The following is a 13,791-nucleotide window of genomic DNA, read 5'->3' as shown; positions in this document are numbered from 1 at the left end:
ATACCTTTGGGCATTGCATGGATATGGGGGAAATAGCAACATTTTCAGCATTTGACCTTGACCTTTTGACCTTTGACCTCTTGCCAATGTCACTAAAATCTACTCAATTAATTGCCCCATCAAACATCATCCTTGGACCAAGTTTGGGGAAAGATGCTCCATCCAGTTTTGAGTTATCACATAAACAGATAAATTTTAGGATTTGACCTTGATCTTTGACCTTTGACCTCTGTCCCATTTCACTCAAAAATCAATCAAGTAATTGTCCCACCATACATCATCCTCGGACAAAGTTTGGTGAAATTTGCTTGATCCAGTCTTGAGTTATCGCGTAAACAGATACAATTTCATGATTTGACCTTGACCTTGACCTTTGGCCTTTGGCCGATTTCACCCAAAATCTAATCAAGTAATTGCCCTATCATACTTTATACTTGGACCAAGTTTGGTAAAATTCCAGTCAATATTACTCAAGTTATCGCGTAAACGTATGCGGACGGACGTACGGACGGACGGACAACCCGAAAACATAATGCCTCCGGCACCACTTCGTGGTGGAGGCATAAAAAATAATAATAAACCTGTCTGTGTATGTGATGAATGTACACATAATTACCTTTATTATTCAGTGCTCAATACTTAATGACATAACAGCAATTTTGATTCTGATTCTTTGGTTTGGGAGATTTTCTTTTACACATCACCACTGCCAATCACTCATATCCATATTCATTTTATTGTGTTTTATTTTCAATTTGATGAATTGTGCTATGGTATAAACTTTTGTACATCATCATTTGATAGACATTGTTCTCTTTTTCATAATCCCCTAATCATGATTACACTGGTAAACATTTATACCGTGACCCTCAAGCACTTTAAATTCACAATCAACACAATCAACACAAATCACTAAGAATTCTTGAAAGTTCATTCGCTGCAGTGAGAGTCGAAGCAAAAATGTCAAGATACTGCTGTACTCTAAGTCGGTCTCCTCTACAGGACGCAGCTCCGGTGGAAAAAACTGCATCAACTACTGTAAAACGAGAAATACTCGCCGGCATTTTAATTCACAAATTTCACAAGAGCCAAGATTCGCAAAATTAAAATGCATGCAAAAGTTCTTACCTACACTGTATGCATTGAATGCCAGCAGCAATTCGCAAAAATGTCATGCCGCGAAAAAAGGCAGTCGGCTCCAATTCGTAAAAGTTTCATGCCACGAATATATCATGTTTTATAGTATACTCACCTGCCACTCTTTGGCAAGGGACTCGTCGACCGACTTTGCCCCTCGGATGTGCCTCTCTTCCCGCTTCTTGATGTGGCCATACTGCTGGTAACAGATGTAGGCAAAGCCCACACTGAGCGGGATGGGCACCCACCTCAAGGATCGCCAGTAACCAAGGAGACCGCGAGAGGATGATGCGGATGAAGAGTGATGGGAGTTGGAGGTGGAGGAAGAGGAAAAGAAGGAGAACCTACCAGAACCTTCAAGAAAGGATGAGTAGTGACAAAAAAAGGAAGAAATCATAAGTATCATATAAGTTATGAACATTTGGAAAAGCCATCTCAGCTTTGATCAGCATAAAAAAGTTCCATAAACCACATTTTTGTGGTTCATTCATTATTTTTTCCCCCATTTCCAACAGAAACATATAAATATTTTACAAAAGTTGAATACACAAATTACATTATAATGTCCAATAGACAAAATGCATACAGTTTGCAAAATATTTAAAGTGTACGGAAATGCTGGAAATGGGGAGGAATGCTAAAAAGTAATGCTTGTAGGGTGCATTCCCCCCTCCCCACTCACACACACACAGAATACAATAATTCAAATGATTGATATACTGTCATTAATACATAAAAAGCAGAATTTTGAAACAAACTAAGACATGGAAACCAAACTTACCCTAAACAAACACCCTAGATGAATGGTTTTTATCTTTTTCTATTCATTTCTATCATTCATCACTAGTAGTTTAAACAGTAGAATGCAAACTTCTCTTTCACCTGTGCCCTTGTTTGGACATTGGTTCATTCTCTTGAAAAATTATAAACAGCCTTTAAATTGCCAAATTTACATTTAATCCTTAAACTGTCAATGCAAATCACAAGACTTATATTGATGTTTCCATATCAAATTGGCAAATGTTTGCATTTTTGCTGACTTTATTAATCGAACTACAAAGTCCCATCCATTTTTCAGTAAGCGGCTAAGATGTCACATGCTGAATATCTGAAGTAAACGGACATATATCGTCGGCTGAGAATGATAAGGGCGTTAAGTTGCCACTAAACCCATAGTGTTCACGACCACTTAACGCCCTTCTCATTCTCAACAGACGATATTATGTCTACCTCTTTCTTGCATAATTTATCTATTCAATGATGGAGAAAAGCCTCCCCCCCAAAAAAAAAAATAAATAAATAAAACTAATTAATTAATTTATATATTCATAGCAATACAACAAATTTTAATACATTTTTGCAATGTCTTTCGCAGATAGAATGAAAAAGTACATGCAGTTGTGGTTTGTATCTCTGTTGGCTACAAGTAGTGATTTCATTTCGGAGCAACTTTCCCCCGTAATCCGAGTCACTGTCCAGGCATTACCGTGGAAGGAGCGACTGCAACACACAAGGCACTGATTTGACTGGAAGACACGCCCTCTCTTCGCCCCTCCAAGAGACCTCCCTACCATTCTCCCCACTGGAAGATGCCCAAGAATGGAGGCATCCCCATGGTGACCTAATAGCCTGGGGAAGGAGGAAAGAGAGTGTCAGCTTTATTGTTACTGTGACAAAACATAGGCAAAATTTTACCAAACTCAGTTTTGGCCATGACTAATTTCAGATATGACACTCATCCATTACATTCATAGAATTTTCAACATCATCAAAGAACTGTAGAAAAAAAAAATAATAAAAATAAAGGACTGTTTCACAATGCCCCATGTTGATGCTGGCTATGTGGGGCATTAACGGCACATCTTATGCACACAGATGCACACACAGTGCAGCATTGCTTTGAACACATCATGAGCGGTGAAGCAAGTGCACATCACGAACAATCAACAAATTGAAGGGTTTGTTTGCAAAAACGATAAGTCCATTTTTTAAGATTTTGAAGTACGATCTCTGTCATAAAGTACAAAATAATACTTTTTAAATGATATATTGGTCACTACATATAAAGGTATATTTTTGAAGTTATGGTCAAAAGAAGCAACAATTTTCTTATTATTCTCTTTATTTTTCTTGACCTTTAATCGCAAATATCTCCATTTGGCAAATATAGACTTATCGGTTTTTGCAAACAAACTCTTCATTTGTATTGTTGCATAGTAAGCATGGTGAATGAGTGAGTAAATCTTTTAGGGCACATACCTCTTTCATGATTGAACTATAGGTGGCAGCATTTACATACTGTCAATCTACAAAGTTGCATAGAGTAAATGCCTCCTTAGTTTTCTAAGCTGAAGTGATAGTAGTTTCCTCAACATGAGAGGAATAAGATATATGGCAGCTATAATGGATCTGCAATACTAATCAGTGGTTTTGGGTTGTTGTTGTTGCTGCTGCTGCTGCTGCTGCTGCTGCTGCTGCTGCTGTTTTTGTTGTTGTTGTTGTTGTTGTTGTTTTCAAATACTGGGTACATCCCTTTTATGATTTACTAAGTCATAAAAGGGATACTAAGTACTATGTCAGTATCTTGTTTGATGTTGCAAATGGGTTGTATATTTTTGATCAGTCTATTAGCTGATACTGAAGGATCAAAAACAAACAAACACTAACAGACAACACTTGACTTCACTCTTCATTTACACACATCCATTGATTCAATTCACTGGAAAACTTTTTGGAGGCCATATATGGTACTTGTGTGTCATATCTGTCATATTCACTCCCTACCCATTTATTGCAATTATCTTTGAAAGAGTACCCTAAATCTCCACAACACATGTTGTGTCTATTGACGGAGCAAACAGGTACAAACATTTTTTTTTCACATATTTTCACAAAACAGGAATGTTTGCAACAACATGTGCAACTTAGCCCATTGAGGATGATGCAATTCCGCTATAACACTCATTTCCCAAAGACACCTGCCTGAGTATATTCGCGACTAATCTTAACCTGTTGAGGATAACTAAGTATACTCGGCAAGTGTCTATGGGAAATGCATGTAGTACTAAAATCAGCCCATCCTCAACAGGTTAATGGGTTAAAGATGAATTATTCCAGTTTACCTCATCTCTTCACAAGTCTTCTGCTGACTGACAAACAGTTGTAATCTTCACTGAATTTGTTTTACTTTTCAAATGACATGAAGATTTTCCTGGATTCTGTGTGCACATCAATTTACAATTCAGTTTAAATTTCTTTTCATTTTTTTTTTTTTTTTTTGAGGGGGCTGGGGGGACAAAAAAACATAACATACTCTTCACTTTTTTTGTAACAGAGATTATGATACATGTATCAACAATATGTTATAAAATGAGCAAAGTATACAATAGCTAACATTATAATAATGAAACATTGTGTTGAATTTGTAATCAGGGTGAAGTGAACAATATGCAAAGTATGAAACATGCAGGAACCCACTGAAAAGACAATACTTGTAGACCCGTTAGTAAGTAGGCTCCCTCGAAGATGGGAGTCAACATAGAAATGGGCTCAAAACAAGCACACGTTTCGAAGCCCACTAAAAAGACAGAGTAACAGACGTAAAAAACAACATGGGACAAAACTCGCACAATAACAACACTACTTGAGACAGGACTGACATGACAAGACAGAATTAAGCAAGAGAATTGCAAGACAGCATCCTTCAAATGTTCTTTACAGATAACTGACACTATATAAATGCAGTTCATCATCATCACAAAAAGTAGCAGATTAGGATTCTCTGTAATGGACTAAAATCTATTTGGGTTGACCGACTCAAATCTTTTACATCTGTCTTACCTGGGAGATTTTATTTTCTACCTACTGTCAAAATTTGGCAGCTTTTAAGCAAAACGGACGTCGACATATTAGCAGTTTTTCTGGACCATTTTTTTTAAAGGCGCTTTCACTAAGATTAAAGGCATAATTTACCATTTGCAGATGAAACAAAAACCCAACATTAGTGCTTTAAAATAGTTCTAAAATGAGAGTTAGGGATAGAAACAACCACTGTAAAAATTTGAATCCGTATAATCGATGTTAAGTATTGTTAAATACACAAAATGTGAACAATAGTTATAATAAGAATGCTTTCAGACTAAACCGTATACAGTTATGGTTTATTGAGAAAAATGCTGATATCTCCTCATATTTTAGGCTTTATTGCAAAAATTTTATGTGGTAGGATGTTTTGTGATACAACAGACCTACACATATGCACCAAATGTGATATCTTGAACATTTTTGAAATCACTGCTCCCAAAGGTAAACTGGACCTTTAAGTATGAAATAGAATACATTTTCAGTGATACTTTTGCACAGTATGCCTGAGTGACTCCTATCTTTACATCTTCTTCCCCCTTTCCTATGAAACTGCATGCCCTAATTCTCTCTTACAGTCTTATTTCAATCACCTTTTTAAATGGGTTCAGATGGTCAAATTTTAACTACATGTATTTATTTTTTCATCATTTGAAAGCTTAGAGCTTTCACAGAAAAGTGGAATTTATGAATTTATTTTGACCAACTTCTTGTGGGTTTGGAGCTGGGCAGTCACATATAGAGATCATAAATATTGTAATGCAACTGGGGTTTTTCTAATTGTCCTGGCACTCTCAAATCAATTCTTCCTCACCAGTTCCATTTTATCTTTGGGAACTTTAATGGATAATTGTCCTGGCACTCTCAAATCAATTCTTCCTCACCAGTTCCATTTCATCTTTGGGAACTTTAATGGATAATCTTTGTGGGCATCCACAATGCCATTCACTACTCATGGGAGCAGACCATTTCCACTTGAGCTCAAGAAATCACATCTTGCACAAAATATGTGTGGCAAAAATGCCTGGGCAAAGATGTTATTTAATACTTGACGTTCTTTCACTTTTTGTCTTTAAGGTATACTAAATATCCCTACAGGCTAGTACTTACTACTATTAGCTTCTTGTCTAGAATTAGGGCATGATAATTAATAGGACCTTTAGAAATTGTTTTTTTCTTAAATAACTATCATCATCATTTGGTCAATCACTGGACGAATGTCAACTAAAATTTTTCATGTCTACTAGGTCTACTTGAATACTAGCCTAAAGTTAGAAGCCTAAAATAAAATATCCACCTAAAACCCAGGATTGCCCAATTCTATGTAGAACTCTTAGAAACTACACTTACACGTACACTAAAAACCAGCACAAAAAGGTTTGACCTCCCATGCCAAATTTGACCGCGCGCAAAGGCATAGGTTTATCATGTAGCCGACGGTGGAGCTGTGGAGGCGTTATGGTCAAATTATGCCATGGGCGGCTTTACAGTATCATATCTTTATAAATTACTCTATAACACTAGTGTTTCAGCACAAGTTTTTCATTCATATTTGGGGAACGCAAACAGGGCCAGGGTTTTATTTACCCATAAATTTAATTCCGAGACATGAAAATGTTTTTACTAATAGTCCGTTAGACATATCGATAATGACGATATTTACACGACGACAACCGTGTTTGCTTTATCAACACAGCATGAATTTTGATGTGATATCCCTTCGTCCTCGATATGGTACAGGTACAATCTGATGCAATGACCAATGAAAGTGATAATGCAACTTATTTACAGAGCATAGTGGCAATGCATCATGAAAATCAATATGTGGGACCACACAGATATCGTTGGCGTGGAACGCGTGCAACAACGGACCGTATTTAACTTGTGTCCGTCAAATTAATAACATAATGTTAACAATAATTATGTATTCCTTTATGAATACTTACTTCACGATTCGCGTGGCCTGCATTCTTCGTTCACGTTGATTTTTGGTGACCAGGAATATCTTCAGACTACTCAACTTGCGCCTTGCGGGATGCTCGCACTCGGCGGTTGCGCAACTGATAACATGTGAGAATGTGCATGTGCACAACATGTACACGCACGCGTACTAAAGAATGAATGGACGCTACATCAATAAAAAAAAAAAAAAAAAAAAAAAACTTTTGTAGATTATAAAAAGTTCGAATGTATGCCGTGCAAGGTACACTCATTGTGATAATTACACCTTATAATATTTACACGTAAAGAATAAAAGATAAAAGCAATGTACTCGTACCTTCCTCCATGGTGAATGAGTGAGTGCATCGATCACACTGGCAAAGAGATAGACGATGACACACAGAAATTTCAATCTATTGATGTTGGTATATTGTCTTGCATTGTGGGGAAGATCATTCCATAAAGAAGATGCATTGTATGTAGGGTCCTAATATTCGTTCTCCGTAAAATTTAGGTTCTTCTGTCTGAAAAAAAAGAAACAAAATAAATCTTTGCTTTTTGAACAAAGGATGCTTACTGGTGTGCAAGTTCTCTCAAATAATGCGGAGCAAGTAAAACGTTCATAACGAAATTTCGTGAAAATGAAGTAAAAATTAAAGTCCAAAATTATTATCTATATAGGCCTATGAGTAATCAGTTCGTTCGGTTATTACTGAATTTTTATAAAAACAAAGAAAACTGCCGTTCCCGAGAACTTCGTTATAGCGGGAATTGCCTGTTGTAGGCCTAAGACTGGAATCCAGTGTAAGCGTGTCAAAACTGGTAAACTTCATCCCCCCCCCCCCCCCCCGTGTTTCCTGATATATACATCCGTGCACATTCATGTAAATATTGCCCTTGCATGAGAGAGTGTTTTCGGGATTTGTTTTGAGTGTTTTTCTCCTACTCAAATTTGTATATCTGTGGCGTCTTACGAGCAATCTTGGCTGTCCGATAGCAAAGGGAGGATTCCCCCGCTGAGCAGAGCAGACTGACGAAATAACCACGCCCGACTAGAAACGGAGCCAACGCGATGTACGGCGATGTCACAGTCTCTCAAACGCGTTGTATACGACTCTTGTTGTTCGTAGAGTACCTACATCTATGTACGTTTTTTTGTTGTTATTTTTAGATGATACTTTATTTCCTTCCTCTTGCCATACATTCACAATACACACCAAAAAAAAAAAAAAAACACATTCGTAACACGAAAGCAACCAAAACGATTACATATAAAAGACAAGATTATGCAATAGAAAAATATATTTTTTTTTAATTCATATTTATCTTAACCCTGTAAAGCCTAAGCTATTTTGACCCCTTCCAGGTCCGAGGGGGGGGGGGGCACATTGTGCCCCCCTCTATAACTTCTTTATTATAATAGTATCACCGTCATATTTGGCACATGCGTAGACCAACTCATACTCTCCATGACGCAACATTTGAAATTTCTCAAGGTCACCCACTGAGGGCGCCATTAGCCAAAACATAAAGAAATACATACATATGCTAAAATCATGTGAGTTTGTTATATTTCTTTATCCCGAGTACATATGTTTTTATTTTGTACCAATCATTTTTATATTTGCCACAAAAGAAAAGCAAGTCAACCTTCACTACGTGTTATGGTTGAAAATTTTCAAGGTTAACACATGGGGGTGCTATTCATTACAATATGAAGAAATATACGAGACCTATGATGTATTGTTTGGGATAGTTACATATATTGGCATCACATTAATATTTCCATAATATTGGAATTTGCAGATTCATAATATGATGGACAAATCCCGCAGGCAAAACTTGTGTGAAAATGACCCAAAATAAAAGGGTAATGTTTGGAAAACGCTGTATTTTCAATGATTGCTTTTATATCTATTGTTTGATACCTATGTCATATAAAAATAAAGAAAATAGTAAGAAGACCATTTCAGGGTAATTCACAACCAAATTACTTCACATTTTGGTCTTTTAGCAAATTACAGCCAAGAAACCCCCCATTTCATCCATTATTATATGTATGTTTAACTGAAATTGGAACAGAAAAACATGCAAAAACATGGTTGTCAGTTTACGGTTGTCATGGCAACCAGCAATATCGGATACAGCTAAATTATATATCAAAATGCTCGCAATAAAATTTTAGGAAAAGTCACTAAATTTGGTTGAAATCGGGTAAAGGGCGTAGGAGTGGCAAATGGAAATATGGTAGGGGGCACAATGTGCTCCCCTTGGGCTTTGTAGGGTTATTTATATTTACCATTTGCATCAAATGTGATAACTCGAACATTTTTAAAGCACTGCTTCCAGTGGTACACAATACCTTTAATTTTTGTGTTTTATTGAGGAATAAAAACACAATACAATCTTCATAGGCATATTATATAAACTAATAGGTATGATCAGTTGGGGAAAATAAAAAAGAAATAAAAAGGCAGAATACATGCAAATATATTCATATAGTCAATTGCACTTCATAATTTTACTCAGTAATATGAAATATTAAGGAATCATCATTTTACTAAATTCATTGTGTGAATCAATCAGTGAAACGAAATCCCTCACATATATATCGTATCAATCAATCATCATAACAATTTAGACTTGTACATAATCATATCTTCTTTTCAATTTTCCCAATTCAAATAGCTTATACTCGAAGTCTTTGTATACCTAGTTGTCCTTTTATAAGAGCGCCATCTATAGTGAGCTTTGTACATAAACTCCTACGTTTCGCATCCACTTATGAACGTAGAGAATTCAGTGCTAAATTATGATGAATTTTAGTGAGTTTGCAGTCCTCAAACTGGCATTCCTTATGCCATCATTTCATTGATATTTCTTTTTCTGTCTCAGTAACTTTACAACGAACCAGAGATTTACTTACAGCGATAAACTTATATCTACATGTGTGACATTACTTTGGACAAGCTACAGTCCTTCCTTCTACCTTCTTACCCAAAGAAGGATATAATATCATCAGTTACACATACAACACAATCAATCAACCCACTCAACCAACGCTCGTTAGGCGACAAACCAGAGCAAAGTGAGGGAGAGAATAAAGCAAAGACTTAGTCAGATCAGAGCGAGTCACTATAAACTTCCAAATGACGGTTACATTTTGTAAAATCTATTAAGGGACAAAGTATTTTCGCTCAAGTTACCTTTTATCCATTAAGATTTAAATCTAAATGAGTCATAATTATACCCGACTTTGAAGCAAGAGATTATAATGTTTTCATAATCTGTCACGTTTACTCATTGGATCACTGGATGCTGTCGGACACACATGAAGTCATTGTGTCGTCACCTCATTTCACACGTCTTCCTGCTACCTCTACCAGCAACACATTTATTGCATGCTTACGTTGGTACCATACAGAATCAGTGGTGCATTATTACTTTAAACTTAAAACAGTTGGTATGCCTCGTCAGTCATTATCAGTTGACGATTGTAGTTTCCTCGCTGGTCGTATAGCGGCTGTTGATTACATGTTGTTGACACACACAAAATACAGAAGCTACTGTTTCGCAGTGAAATCAATTCTGTTCGATCCACACAAACACACACACAAACTCACGTAGTTCTATAGGTTCTGCCACTTGACGCGGCTGCAATGTCTGCGAAGAAAACAGCATCATGGTTAAAGGCAATTTTTTTTTTACAATTTGCGCAGATGAAACAAAAACCCAGCTTTAGCTCTTCAAAATAGTTTTGAAATGTGAGTTAGGGATAGAAACAACTAATGTAAAAATTTTAATCATTATATCCCATGTTATGTAATGTTAAATATACAAAATGTGAACAATAGTTATTACAAAATTGTTCCTAAACTAAACCGTCTACAGTTAAGGTTTAGTGAGAAAAATGGTGATATCTCCTTATATTTTAGGCTTTGTTGTTAAATGTCTATATGGTGTTACTGTATACAACTGACCTACGCACTATATGCATCAAATGTGGTAACTCGAACATATTTTAATCACTGCTCCCAATGGTAAACAATTACCTTTAAGGATGAACGACACAAAAGAGTGTGATAAATCATTCATAGCACCAATGAATAATCTGCCACGTCTCTTTAAGAATAATGTGCACCTTCCTTGAAGAATTTGCGATGCAAATGATGTTTTCCACTTACGCTGCGGTTTGATTTGCAATTGAAATGTTTTGGATGATGTGGCCATCGTATTCCAACAAAGTTCGTGTCCGGGTCAGCTAGATATGAAAGCAAGACTTGACCGCATCCTCCACATTGTCGTTTCTGAACACCAAAAGAACGGAGACTAATCAGTGTTCCGTATCTTATACGATTTCGTTTTAAACATCGTTGTCGACATTCGTTTTCAGATAAATTCAATTCAATAAACTTGAAATCCACACTGCAGAGGAGTAAAACTCATGAACTGGTTGTGAAAACAACTCAATTTAAAGATAAATTGAACGCCTAGTCTTGTCATTAAAGATGCAACATTGAGATGTATTACTGATGCTTCGATGTATCGAATTTTTGATACACACAAACACAAAAAGTGCAACTTTATGTGCAGACAAGAATGTCATCCAAAAAGCGAATGACAATCACTGTCATATTTCATTCAAGACAATAATGATGAACGTATACTCTAACCTGTCCCAAGTTAAGATACCCTATTATGTTATACATGATCATCAATACTTGCTTCCGCTCCCACATGTGCCACATCATTTGTCACCATTTCCGTAGTGTCTTTGATTGATTGAATATCAACAACATTGTTTGATATCTGGCAGTGCTGGAATGCATCAGAAAAACGGATGACGTAGTGGAGTGTCTCGATCAACCCGCGGAGACCGGAGACAACGGAGTGGATAGGGTGCAGCCCGCATGGGACTAGAATGATGTATGGTCTATGGCTTGGGCGTGATCATTTCAGGATGACGTCATATTACTGAATGACGTCACAACAAAAATGGGGAGAGAAGGAAATGGAGGAGAAGGGGGTGTAGGAGGATAAGAGGGGAGAGAGGGAGGGGGAGGGAGGAAGAGAAAAAGAGATGGACTGAAAGAGAGATGGGGAGGGGAGATGATGAAAGAACGATAATCAGGTGCTCTCCACATTCCCTCGATCTTGCCTTTTTGCTCTCTCTTCTCTCTTGGCACGGGCCAAGCCAGGCGACGGCAGACAAGATGGCCGTCTCTACACGTCCTCACTTCTCCAGATGACGAGCGAGCGGGACGAAAATGAAATTATCGCTGCCGAAAATCGATGAATGCGCATAATCAAAGGCACTGATTATTTCGTCAAAGCAGAGCCAAAAACTCTGCACCTGAAATATGTCCGTCTTCTATAGCCTTGATTGGAGGGGGGGGGGGGGGGTGAGGGGGGATAGCAATAACTGTATAACCGTTACAGCGAGGATATATACAATCTGATGCTGTTAGTATGAAAGTAGAGGCGAAAATGTTGCAGAGCCATGGTTTGTGTGGGCAGACATGAAGTACAAGGCCTAATGAAATTGTACAATAAATCATTCGATTCAGACTTTGGGAGATCAGTCCATATACCACTAAACAATCTCAGACAATATTGTAAGCACCGCGCCTACACTTTCCCATCTCACTGTATTAACCCTTTACTGTAAGACCTAGCTCCAATTTCTTCTCAGTCTTACCATTCGATGTCATTTACCAGACGAAGGAAGAGCGGGTTATAATCAAAGGCTTGTCTTACTCTCGGATCCTTATCTTGTCCGCATTGTTCGAACAGAATTCAAATAGACATAATTATGTGAAAATGTTTGTTTTCAAAACGATTCGTCTTCCAAGCTAAGATGAACCTTTATGACGTTCGAGCCACTCCCCCAAGGTTCATCCCACGAGCCCCACACCACGAGTGGTACGCCACATTAGCTCGACACTAGGCAAATGAAGCCCATGAGTCCGACATTTAGGCAAACAAGACCCGCGAGTCCGGCACTATAGGCAAACAAGGCCCACAAGACCGAAACTGGCGTACACATAAAGTGTAGGATTCGTGGGCCTTGTTTGCCTATTTAGTGTACAGCTCATGGGCTGTATGACTCGTGGGTGTCGGACTCCTGATGTCGGACTCCCTCCTACACCCATCTCATGATGTTGCAAGAAGCAGAGAGCTCGTACTGTAGCTATACAAGAAAAAAATTAACTCATGGCATTACAGGGCTGCTCTGCTGTCAACGACATACTTTATTACTGTATACAGTATTCAATTAAATTCACTGCAAACTTTATTTTCACTTTTTTTTCTTGAACAGAACATATGAAATAATGGACATGCATTTGTAAGCAAACAGGAAGCCAAAATAAAGGTATGTTCATGTCTATGATCAATAAAAAAGGGACGTTATATCATGGACACACATATCTTCCGCGAAGAAAAAAAAAAGAATTGAGGTACCCACTCAAAAGGCTATTATTTGTAATATTTGGGAACCTCGGAAAGAAGTGGGAAAAGGGGTGAAAAGCTATCTTCAATCATTGTCTGCTAGTCTCATTAACTTTTGATATATCAGATTTTTTTTTTCTCAGTAATTTCAAATCATGACAACGTTGTGTTTGACCGGATGGTTTTGTCTTATTTTCGTTTTGGTTAACCATTTTGCCTGTTATTGTCTCTTTTTTATTCTCGTTAATTTCATATTTCTTATAGATATGATTAATTATTAAATAATTACGATTCGTACTAATCATTACTTTTAAGTATGTATTTCACTAGGTACAAAATAATTATTGCGTCACCTGTTTTGGTGATCCGTTGACTTTGATGTGAATATCTCCCACAAGAGAA

General features: G+C 37.2%; 1 protein-coding gene across 1 annotated transcript in view; it reads right to left on the bottom strand.

Annotated features, from left to right (window-relative positions):
• Positions 1 to 7,029, bottom strand: part of LOC140227580 (phosphatidylserine decarboxylase proenzyme, mitochondrial-like) — a 30,266-nt gene extending 23,237 nt beyond the window's left edge. The window contains exons 1-3 of the mRNA XM_072307995.1: positions 6,945 to 7,029; positions 2,624 to 2,766; positions 1,253 to 1,491 (exon numbers count right to left, since the gene is read on the bottom strand). Coding sequence (XP_072164096.1) covers positions 1,253 to 1,491; positions 2,624 to 2,766; positions 6,945 to 6,967 — 405 coding nt within the window. The 5' untranslated portion in view covers positions 6,968 to 7,029. The remainder of the gene's footprint in view (positions 1 to 1,252; positions 1,492 to 2,623; positions 2,767 to 6,944) is intronic.
• Positions 7,030 to 13,791: the final 6,762 nt, after the last annotated feature.

The sequence above is a fragment of the Diadema setosum genome, chromosome 4 (assembly GCF_964275005.1).
Source record: "Diadema setosum chromosome 4, eeDiaSeto1, whole genome shotgun sequence".
NCBI classification, from domain to species: Eukaryota; Metazoa; Echinodermata; class Echinoidea; order Diadematoida; family Diadematidae; genus Diadema; species Diadema setosum.
This window is presented reverse-complemented; position numbering and strand designations above follow the sequence as displayed.